At 45.6% G+C, this 12,030-nt stretch overlaps 1 protein-coding gene across 1 annotated transcript in view; it reads left to right on the top strand.

Annotated features, from left to right (window-relative positions):
* LOC132502799 (transmembrane protein 132B) overlaps positions 1–5,438 on the top strand; it is a 374,167-nt gene extending 368,729 nt beyond the window's left edge. Inside the window, exons 7-9 of the mRNA XM_060118978.1 lie at positions 232–502; positions 2,271–2,462; positions 4,105–5,438. Coding sequence (XP_059974961.1) covers positions 232–502; positions 2,271–2,462; positions 4,105–5,253 — 1,612 coding nt within the window. The 3' untranslated portion in view covers positions 5,254–5,438. The remainder of the gene's footprint in view (positions 1–231; positions 503–2,270; positions 2,463–4,104) is intronic.
* The last annotated feature ends 6,592 nt before the right edge of the window (positions 5,439–12,030 follow it).

The following is a 12,030-nucleotide window of genomic DNA, read 5'->3' as shown; positions in this document are numbered from 1 at the left end:
CCGCTGGTGCTGGGCGGGTGCACAGGGGCCGAGCTGGGCTTCTGTGCTCGGAGCACGTGGCAGTACACGTGGCGCTCGGTGACCACCACACAGTGCCCGGGGAATAAACGGGTGACCCGATGGTGAGCGGCTCACACCAAGCAGGGCAGAGTCACGGGGAATCAGGACAAGGGAGGGCGCGAGACACCTCCCCACAGCGATGACGTTTGCTCTGCCGTGTGTGTGTCCCAGGCCTGCCAGAGACAGCGAAGACGAGGAGGACGAGGAGAAGAAGGGGAGAGGGTGCTCCCTGCAGCACCAGCATGCCCTCGTGCGCGTCCTCACCCAGTTCGTGGCCGAGTCGCGCGACTCGGGTCAGCTGAGCTACATGCTGGGCCCCGACTGGCAGTTTGACGTCACTGACCTCGTGATGGATTTCATGAAGGTGGAAGAGCCAAGAATCGCTCAGTTACAGGACGGCAGGACCCTGGTGGGCCGGGAGCCGGGCATCACCACCGTGCAGGTACGGGCACCCACCCCTCGCCGCCTCCCACAACCCCGGTCTGTATTGATAAGGGTCCAGGTAGATGCTGTCGTGCAGGGTGGTGTGCGCCTGTGTCAGAGAATCATGGGCAGTAACAGAGGGTTCGTCGGTTCTAACAGTCCAGACTCAAATTATATCTTGCATTTTAGAGAGAGTTGAGAAAAAAAATCTCATTTCTGTGACCAAAGCTGAATTAAACACACAGTCTAAGTAATCTTTCCCCCAATATGATAGTTTACTTTTCATGTATCACTGATAGAAGACAGTAGAACCTGTGAAAGCTAGTTTTATTTTCCTAAACTTGAGGATTAAACATTTAGCTATGTTTTACCTTAACAGTGGACAAAAAATTAAAAAATAAAATGTATTGCACTAAAATTAATAAAAAGCACTCTCCATTTTATTATAATAATAGTAAAACTATTTTCTAGCCAACGTTGACAGGATAATTCTGCAGAAAGAGTGCAGCATAGTTTTTTTTAATAACAACTTAAAATGTTACTGCTCAGAGCTAATTAAGTCAGATTTTAGGTTTTGCCAAAGTTAATTTTTGACAAAGCTGTACTCAACCTTATATTTTTATTACTCTTCTATTTCTATGTAACAAATCACCGCCAGTCTCCCAACTTAAAGCACCACTAATTTATCAACTCAGAGTTCTGAAGCTTGGGAGTCCAGGCGAGCCTGGAGTACCAAGCCAAGTTTACCACAAGGCTGTGATCAAGGTGTGGGCCAGGCTGGGCTTATGTGCGGGCTTCGGAGAAGGATTTGCTTCCCAGCTCAGGTTGCTGGCAGAATGCAGTTCCTCGCAGTGTGGGGTTGAGGACTCTGTCTCCTTGTGGACTGTCAGCCAGGGGTCATTCTCTGCTCCTAGAGGCCACCTGCCTTCCTTCTCATGGGGCCTCTCCATCACCAGATTCTCACTCTTTGAATCTCTCTGACTTTTCCTTCTTCCACCAGCCAGGGAAAGCACTCTGCCCGTGTGATTACATGGGACCCACCCGGCTAACCCAGCATAACCTCTCTATTCTAAGGCCAACTGTGCTATAGCCTATGACACAGTCGGACGGGTGATTTCTCATCAAATTCACAGGTTTGAGAGATTAAGCAGGACCTCTTTGGCAGGACAGGTCTAGAAATTCTGCCCCCTAGATATTCCTCTCCGTTTGTTAGTCACCCCCGCTTGCAAGCTAGATGGTGCATTAGGAGTGGTTTCTTAGAAGGAGAATAAGATTCTCTTTCCCACTTTGCTTACGTGGTTTATCCAATGATGATGCAGCAGCCCACGCAATGGTGATTAATGGCCCATAGTGGACATCTAACTGCCCACTGAAAGGAATAAGAGCAGAGAGAGATGGCCGAGCACCAATCCCTTAAAGTATTACCACACTTCTGTCATTTTCACACCTAAATATTAGTTGTTGGAAAGATGTTACTCTTTGGTGCTTGGTACCCAGGTGGGCAATTTTTAGTGATTGCCTTTAAATTAAATCATGCTTTTTTTTTTTTTGAAAATACAGTGCTGTTATCATGATGTGAATCACAGTAAAGAAAATGGACCAAGATGCTATTTGTAAAACTCCTTCACTTGAGAGCGTAATTGAACAGGGGCATAACACTCACACACACAATTTCCATACGTGCACTCACGTCGGGAAAACTGGGAGAACACAGTGGTGGAAACACCAGTTCAGGAGCTTTGAATGGTGTGAGGGGCAGAGCCTGAGGCATCTCGCTGACCCTGCAGGTCCTGTCGCCTCTCTCTGACTCCATCCTGGCTGAGAAGACGGTGACCGTCCTGGATGACCGTGTCACCATCGTGGACCTGGGCGTGCAGCTGGTGGCCGGCTTGTCTCTTTCCCTTCAGTCCCACAGGTTGGACAGAAGAGCCGTCATTTCAACAGCAGCTGCCCGGGATGTTCTTCAAGCCCCACAGCAAGTAAGATTCCAGACTCCTTTTGTCCCTGGCCAGTTGAGACTGCGTCTCTCTCTGTCCCATCCTGCAAAAGAGATCCGTAGAGGGAGCACTCATAGCTGGGACTGGTGATTCTTGAAGCTTCTTCCTGTTTATCCAGTCTGTCCTGTCCCTGAGAAAAGTACTCAGTGGCTTAGATACATTTTCCTCGTATGTGCTTCTGATCCACCAACCACATGCCCATAGGCCACTTGCTTTAGAGCAGCCTTATCTGTTTTAGGCACAGTCCGCTGCTAGACCGTGACCAAAGGCTCACATGTTTTCCCTTTTGCCAAAGCAGGTGCCTTTTGATACAGTAAGTAAGTCCCCTACATATGAACGAGTTCCGTTCCAAGAGTGCGTTCGTAAGTCCAACAAAGTTAGCCTAGGTACCCAACTAACACAATCAGCCATATAGTACTGTACCGTAATAGGGTTATAATACTTTTCACACAAATAATACATAAAAAACAAACACAAAAAATAAGCCTCTTTTTTTTTTTTTTCCTTTGGTACGTGGGCCTCTCACTGTTGTGGAGCACAGGCTCCGGATGCGCAGGCTCAGCGGCCATGGCTCACGGGCCCAGCCGCTCCGCGGCATGTGGGATCTTCCCGGACTGGGCCACGAACCCATGTCCCCTGCATCGGCAGGCGGACTCTCAACCACTGCGCCACCAGGGAGGCCCCAAATAAGACATTTTTAATCTTACAGTACAGGACCTTGAAAAGTACAGTAGTACAGTGCAACAGCTGGCATCCAGGGGCTGGCATCGAGTGAAGAGGCAAGAAGAGTTACTGACTGGAGGAGGAGAGTGAGAGGGAGATGGTAGAGTACTACTGTACTCTGTACCGTCCTGTACAGTCAAGGACACAAAAGCACAACCACTTGTAGAGGATGCCGGCACGTGACAATGTACGCCAGACACGCGAACTAGTTTACGTGATTGGATGTGTTAACGCACGTTCGCATCTTTGAAAGTTCACCACTTGAAGTTTCGTATGTAGGGGACTTACTGTACTCAGAAATTCCATTTCAGCTACTTGAACAAGCATGGCTAATAGGCACCCAATCACCACTGTTGACAATTATTGCCAACTCTCAAACTCTCCCCCATCTTTAAACTTTGACGTGTATTGATAAAGATACCAGGGCACTGTGCCTTTCAAGCCAGCTGGTCTCGTGATGCATCCTTCCTTAAGCGCTTCCAGCCAGTGCATGTTTTGCTTCATCAGCATTGGCTTCCTAATAAAGAATGTTCAAAGGGATATTCTCTTGAGCAGGCGCCTGATTAGTTGCACCTGAATATGATTCAGATAAATTGCCTGATCTTTCAAAATGTTTTTAGAAAGGTCAAAGTCAAATTCTGTTGTCTGGCATGCAATAAATTAATATACACTTTAATGCACTTGTTAAAGCATATTATTTGTTTCTCACATCAACTATAGCTAGAGCTTAGGGCTGATGCCGGTTCCAGGCAGTGTCGAGAGCTATTCACGATGATAAAACATAGAAATCAATTTTTCTCAGATTGTATGTTTAAATAATATTACATAGGAAATCACATCTACATTTGCAGGTTTGAAGGAACCTGATTATAACATGATGCTCTGCTTTCATTTTTCTTAGGAAGCAATAGTCAGTTCTTGGATTCTGTTCAGTGACGGTTCGGTGACACCTTTAGACATTTACGATCCCAAGGATTTTTCAGTGACTGTCTCATCATTGGATGAAATGGTGGTGTCTGTCCAGGCAAACCTTCAGTCCAAATGGCCGGTTGTCGTTGCAGAGGGGGAAGGGCAAGGGCCCTTGATTAAACTGGAAATGATGATCAGTGAGCCCTGTCAGAAGACCAAGAGGAAGAGCATTCTTGCTGTGGGTAAAGGGAACATCAAGGTCAAATTTGAAGCAAAGACTGATGAGCACCAAGGAGGCACCAACGACGTGGAGGGCGTCAATCGGGAATATAAAGACCACCTGAGGAACAGCATAGAGCACGAAGGAAGCCAGGAGAGAGCAGTGCAGCAGTGGTTCCAACATGGCGCCTCTGCCGGCCACGAGGAAGGTACCAACAAAAGCACAACCCCGCAGCCTCCCATGGAAGGAAAGGATAAGAAGTTGCTCAAGAGTGGTGGTCCAGACGCCTCTACAAGCTTCCCCACTCAAGGGAAGTTACCGGAACCCCATAATCCTAGTGACCTTACGGTGACCTCCAGGGGCTTAACCGACTTGGAGATCGGTATGTACGCCCTGCTCTGTGTCTTCTGCCTGGCCATCTTGGTCTTCTTAATTAACTGTGTGACGTTTGCTTGGAAATACAGACACAAAAGATTCACCGTGAGTGAGCAAGGCGACATCCCACATTCCCACGACTGGGTCTGGCTGGGGAACGACGTGGAGCTTTTGGAGAATCCGGTGGACGTGACCCTCCCGTCGGAGGAGTGCACGACCATGATCGACAGGGGGCTGCAGTGCGAGGAGAGGAACTTCCTTCTGAATGGCGGTTCCCAGAAGACTTTCCCTAGTCAGCTGCTCAGACCTTCTGACTTTGTCTATGAGAAAGACGTGAAAAACGAACCTCTGAGTTCGTCCGGCCCAAAGAGGAAGAGGGTCAAGTTTACGGCCTACACCACCATCCTCCCGGAGGACGGCGGTCCGTACACCAACTCCATCCCGTTTGACCGTGATGACGGCATCCAGTGGGTCTGCCCGGACATGGGGCTGGGGGCGTCCCAGGGCTTCAGAGAGTACATGGAGAGGCTACAGGACCAGATGTAAACTCCTTTCTCATGTCTGTATTCACCTTTATGCCTTCTGCTTTTTGAATGGTGGAGCCGTGGGTCTGATCAGCAATAGGGGATGAGTTAACAAAGCTTCGTCTGTGGAGGTCTGGCGGGATCCCTGTCGAAGCAGGCATCAGGGAGAGCAAAGGCAGCTGCGTTCGAAGCTAGGCAATGTCTCGAAATAGGCCACAGGTAGGTCCTGGAGAAAGTCCAAGACCACGGTTTTATCTGCTGCCTGGTACTAGCTCAGTTCAAATATAATAAACCAGACCCCACAGACATTGTTAATCATCTCGTGGCAAAACGGCCGTGTGGAATTAGAAAAGACTCGGGTTTGATTTTTCTACTCCTAGACCTTTTAAAGCACAGTGGACATTTCTTGCCCTTGGCCTGAGGTTGGACATACATGAAAGATGCTGAATGTAGCCGTCCATATTTGTTACGAGCACTGCTCATTATTTTTATATATCTTTGCACCTGCACCTGGTTCCTTTGACCTCTGCAATTCTTTTTGAAACATGAAGACAAGCAGTTTCATTCTTTTCTCTGAAATCTGTTTGATTTACATAAGAATTTTAGTCCCTGTGATGTGCCACGTCCTGTTATTTCCTGGGTGTCTGTGCAGGATTTCAGGGTCTTTCCAGTTTTCCTCGCTGCATCCCTTAGGGGCAAAATGTCTAAGAAGCTTAGCCTCATGCCGTCCTTTCTTTCTTTTTGTTGTTGAACTTTCTTGTATCAGACGGGGATGTGGGATTTTACTTAAAATATGAATATGCTGTAAGGGAGGGCCATCTTCTTTACCGTTTTCTACGTGAAGCTTAAAAACTTTGGAGAAAAGTTGTGAACAGTGAACCTTTACTTTTATCTTCTGCTTGCGGGAGTCATGAGGACCTCTTTCCTGGGGTGCATTTCTGAGGACAAAAAAAAGTCCTCAGAATAGTTGTATTTATACTAATGCTTTGTGGTCAACACCATTTGTTATCCAAACTGAAATCAAAATCTAGAAATGATATGCAGAGAAAGGAAATTGCATAGGAAATATCTTCAGATTAAACTTCTCTTTTACCAGAACAAAACTTCTTAAAAACAGTAAATGAAATGATGTTTCAACTTAGCAATATGTAGAAATCTACCCATACAATGATTTCCACCCACCACCGAAAAAAAAAAAAAAAAAAAGCCCCAAACATATATCTATCCTCAGTCATGACTCTGGCAGAGATAAAACCTATACAGGGTGTCCATTAATGGAGAACAGCAATGGGTTTACCCCCCAAATTCATAAAATAAATGACTCGTCCAGAAGCTTGAGAAGCAATTGTGATGAAAAACCATAGCTATTGGGAAATCGAAGTGGCAAGAGAGAAAAAAAATCATGATTCCTGCATAATTTTTAAATAAACAATGTTTTTCAAAGAACAGCATGCCTGGTCTCAAGCAAAGCAAGAATTTCAGATTAGGAAGCTATGACAATATTCTATTAAGATGTGCTAGCTGGAAAAACAAACACTGGATGACTATGCCTCATTCTGACTTTTCTTTAGCCATTTGCATCTCTGAGAGGTAGAATTTTAAAGGCCCAAACAGTCAAGGACCTGCAGGAGGTGTTGAAACAGTTTCTTGACTGCTGATGGCTGTTGACTGGGCTGTTCAAAAGGGTGTGCTTCCGTGGTTCTCTTCTAGGGTGCCATGGACAGGAGTGTGACAACCAGCCTTCTCCAACCATGACACGGCAGACACAGAATTCTCCTTGTGTCTCTTGCCCACAGGACTACAATACGTTTGTAAACTGCACCTAAGTTACCAGTGATACGCTGCCTGACCTCAGAGGCTGGTGTTCAGTTGCTCTTGTGTTTAAAATGGGGCTTAGGAGTTGAAGCTGCTGAGGTTCCCCAGATCTTCCAGTTTGATGGGGGAATGAAGCCAGGAGACCCAGGCATCAGCTTCCAAAGGAGTTTGCAAAGAGGTGGCTGACACCTTGTAGGAAGAGCTTCTCTGGTGGCCAGAGGAAGCTGCCTCTGCTTTTCAAAGGACTCGGCAAGGAGGTAGCTCAAAACCAACTGTGTAGGGCTGGAGAGGGATTCACCCACTCACTGAAACGTAGCTGTCCACGTGAGCCCTGCTCCTCCTATCAGATATTTTCCATTTTCTCTCCCTTTGGGTCTTGGACATTCCAGACAGGGTGGGGATGTCATTTCTGAAGCTGAGGACCCACAACTGATACAGGGGGTGAGTCTTACACACACAGCAGGCTGCCTCGCACTGGTAAAATGAGACTTCCCGTGGGTATAGTTCAGGAGGGGACAAAGGAAGTTACTATTGTCACGGGGAGCCTTATTAAGGGGCATACAAGTTAGAGCATCTCCTGTCGTCCGAGTGCCTGACGTGACACAGAAAGCAAACTGGGGAGAATTAGGAAGGGCCAGGTGTTTCTCTGCGGAGCCGGGAACTGACCGTGGTCCTGAAGACGCCTCTCCTGGGTAAGCTAACGTCACCCAGAGTGATGCAGGCTGCATAAACCACCTTTGCTGGTTCCTGTTGAGACCCAGTCAGTTCAAAATAAAAATCAAATGGAAGGTTTCAGGGCAGAGGTCCCTTTTGCCATACCACACACACTCCCATATATGCACACGTACATACGTATTATACCCACGTGTGTGTGTGAATAGTGAAGAATCAGAAATTCAGTTTTTTTGTGGGAATCAACACTGTCAGTTGTTCTCAGATTTGCTGTGGACATTATTCAGCTTAACAGGATGTCACTGAAGTTCTTTCTGCTCTAAATATTCCCTGCTGACTAGAAACTATGGGTTATATTGGCTTGTTTTCCAACTAGTCAATTTAAAACAAATAGGAACTATACCTCCAAAATATTTCAGCTCAAATGGGGGGGGGCATGGGACCTCCCTGGTGGCACAGTGGTTAAGAATCCGCCTGCCAGTGCAGGGGAAACGGGTTCAATGCCTGGTCCTGGAAGATCCCACACGCCACAGAGCAACTAAGCCCGTGTGCCACAACTACTGAGCCTGTGTGCCACAACTACTGAAGCCCACGTGCCACAACTACTGAAGCCCGTGCGCCTAGAGCCCGTGCTCTGCAACGAAGAGCAGTCCCCGTTCACCGGAGAAACTGAAGAAAGCCCGCGCGCAGCAATGAAGACCCAATGCAGCCAAAAAAATAAATAAAATAAAATAAAAATAAATAAAATAAAATGGGGGGAATGGCGTAAATTGCTAAGCCTTGAAATATGGTTCGCTGGGGACCATGCATTTGCCTGGATTTCCCAGGTTCTTAACGGCTGAGATATCCAAAGGATAGTTGTCAATAACCTGAAAGAAACGATGTCAATAGAGTCCCTTCCTCTTCCGTGAGAATGGGATGTTCAGACTCCCCTTAAGGCAGACACCAGCAGCCTCTAGAGGGGACACAGGCTGTGAGCTCCATGAGTCACACGGAGGGCAATTCAGATGCCCCATGAGGACCAGGGGACCTACACCCGTGGAGGATGTGAGATCACTGTCTCCAGGGGCCAGACGGGCTGCTTTCCAGGCCAGCATACAGCTATCAAGGGGCAGCTGCCACACAGAAGTCCTGGAGTTAAACCTACAGTGTTGCATTTGAGAGAAAGAAAGAAGAAAAGACACTGGAAGTTTCCCCTGGAAACTTCCGCTGAAGGACACACTGGCTAGCAGACCTCAGAATACTCTGTGTGAACCAAAAGGGAATAATTGACTTCCTGGCTGTTTTCTTTTGCACACTGGTCAGGCTGAGTTCCCAGACTATAATCATCCTTAAACCGTAGGCAGAGTGTTCTTATTTATAAAAATTGCAGGGAAAAAATGGATTAATTTTTGTCCCTTTGCTACATCTGTAGGTGAAGTATTTTGTACCTGGATAATTTTAAGTTTTAGGAAGTCTGCCCTTGTGCATGTGGATCACCATTCTTGTCTCACCCTTTTAGAAGGTGTCTTCCCAGTGTTGGGATGTCGGGACCACAGTAAAGTGTCTGAGAAGATCATTCATTCCAACTCCACTGACCACGGAGGGTGGTTTCATCTGAATCTTCCCTTTACCATTGACACCCTTGTTTTTCTACTCTCGTCAACTCAAAAATGGCCTCAATTCTCCATTCTAGTCTCTGTAAATGACATGATAGATGGTTTATAAACCCACCAACCATCTCCTTCCTCGAAATTATATTACGTGTAATGTATTGCGTGTCACCTGTTGTGTAAAGGAACAGTATGGGTGGTGGAAGAGTTACGCTAAAATATGGAGAACAGATATTTTTGTATGTAATATAGGCAATATACTGAAACACTGAAAGGTGTGTTGGAATAAATACATTTTAACATAAAAGCATGCAAAGCTATAGCTTTTAAATGTACAGACATCCTGCTCAGAAATATCTAAATTGATTATGGGAAAACATCAGAACCTGACATCGTGAAATGCACTAAATTAAAGACGCAGCCTTTAGAGGGCGTGACTTCTGTTGGGATTGTTGATGGAATCTGCCAGAACATTTTGATCTTACTCTTCCTTACTTTTGGATTTTTTTCCTTTTTCTTTTTTTTTTTTCCTGGAAATATCTCAGAAATAAAATGACATCATTTTCCAGCATAAAGGTATATACTAACCACAGGGTAATTCATCCTTTTTAACATGAAAATAAACATTTAAACATTCTCCAGTGGTTTCATTATTTTATCCACATTTTTCTCTTTTACTTGCAGCATCTCTATGATTTGACTATATGTTTTTCTTTTTAGCCAGAGATTTTAACACCTTTGACGCAGCAATAAATGGAAACCAAAAGAAAATGTTTCTTGAAAGTTGCAAATAACTTTGACCTTTGAAAAAGGTAAACTTTTCATGTGTTGTCCTAGCAGACTGGGGGACACTTCTTCCCTGATGTTTCAGAAGGAGGACTCCTGTTTTGCAGGTCCCTGCCCAGGGTCAAACCGTCTTGGACTCAGTGCTGACATGTAATGCATCAGCCCTGCCGTCTTCTCCCTTTTGGTCTCTACTTATCTGTGACTCACTCATGTGTCCGTATTTGGGGCAGGGGCTTGTGGTGCTGAGGGCCCAGAATAGTTAGAGCTCTAGACACGTAAGAAAAACACAAGAGAGTCGGGGATCCTGCTTGGAAGGCTGATGATGGCTCAGCTGAAAGTTTGCCGGGTGCCTTGCTGAGTCCCCACCGCTTGCTGTGGCTTGTATGCCCTTTCTGACGCTGCCAGCATCATCTTTGGCATTTTGGCAAATGGCACTCCTTGTTATCAGGATGAAAAGGGCTGTCTCTGTGGCAGTAACTTGACATGTCATAATAAATGCCCCACCCCAAGCCTGATCTTTCACTGGGCCCTCCAGACATCATATGAGGAAGTGAGTGTCAACCTAGGAATTGGCCTTGTGAAGTGAAATCTGCAGAGTGACAGGCTTCAGGTGAGCCCACATGCTCTCCCAGTTTCCACACATACCCTCATCGGCAGGATTTCCCACACTTTGGGTGATTGTTTCCCACTAACGGCTTCTTCTTCTTCCTGGAATGCAGGAGGACGGAGCCACAGACCCCGAAGGCTCTCCCCAGATCTCAGCGTGCATGTAGGCAGTTTAGTACAGTTGGTTTCTGAAAGAGAGGGAGAAAAGAAAGTTTGAAAGGAGGCTTGTAAAAAGGTGAACCCTTTAGATTTAGACTTCTGTGTGTGCAAAATGCAAACACTGCACTGCAAACTTTTTGATATTGAAATGCTTAATGCCTGTTAGTTTCTTTATGGTTTTATACAATTTAGATCAGTTACAGAAGTAGTTTCTTTATTGGTTTACATAATTTAGGTCACTTACGGAGGATTTTTGTTGTTTGCTTTAAACATTTTTTTTTTTTAACACAAAAAAGTGCAGAAACATTCTAACCCGGTTACAGTGTTTGGAGCCTTTTCTACGAGTCAAGATGGCAGGACACAATCACTTTCCAGGTGGGAAGTAACAATCCAAGTCTGATAGAGAAATTATGCTGCCTGTCCAAGAAAGCAGCCATGCCATCAACTGACAAACTGGACAATCTTCCCATTTCATGAGATGCCTTTATAATTTCTTTGGCTCTGGGTCAGTTGTTCTGATGAAACCTTTACTTTTATCTTGAGGACTGCAATTTCTTTAGGTGCTGCAGCGACTGAGGTCAGTTTATACATCTATGCGGCCCATTGGAATAAAGCACTTTACAAGCAGAGGGATGGATATTGCTTTGGGATTCAGGGTCCATGTGATGTTGACTTTTCCACCCCCTAGACAACATCACTTCTCTAAGATGGCTTAAATCACTTCTGACCTGAAGCTTCTTTCTTTACTTCAATTGCTCAAAGAACATGAACAATGTTTTATTTTTCCATGATAAGGTTGGAGCTGAAATAATCTGCTATTTTATTGTTACCTCTTTCTTACAGGAATCTGAGTCACTGAATGAAATAACCCAAAAGGCCAGTGTAGACACTTCCCCTTTGATATAGTTTTTTCACTTAGAGATGCTTCCTTAGACAGTGTGCCTTTTCCCCCCCTGTTGTAATCACTGTAGGATCTCCATTTAACCCATGTATAATTCCCATATAGTATGCTTTATTCCCATAAATATTTTAGCCTGACAAGGGTCACACGCCGGGCATTGTGAAGCACACCCTTCCAGGTTTTCAATGCTTTAACTTACTATTCTGGTTGGTTGTAATGCCACTTGGTGCATCTGAAAATTTGCATCAATCTGCTACCATATCAGTTA

This window comes from Mesoplodon densirostris, chromosome 15, assembly GCF_025265405.1.
Source record: "Mesoplodon densirostris isolate mMesDen1 chromosome 15, mMesDen1 primary haplotype, whole genome shotgun sequence".
NCBI lineage: Eukaryota > Metazoa > Chordata > Mammalia > Artiodactyla > Ziphiidae > Mesoplodon > Mesoplodon densirostris.
The sequence above is the reverse complement of the archived record's forward strand: the minus strand, read 5'-3'. Positions and strand labels throughout refer to the sequence as shown.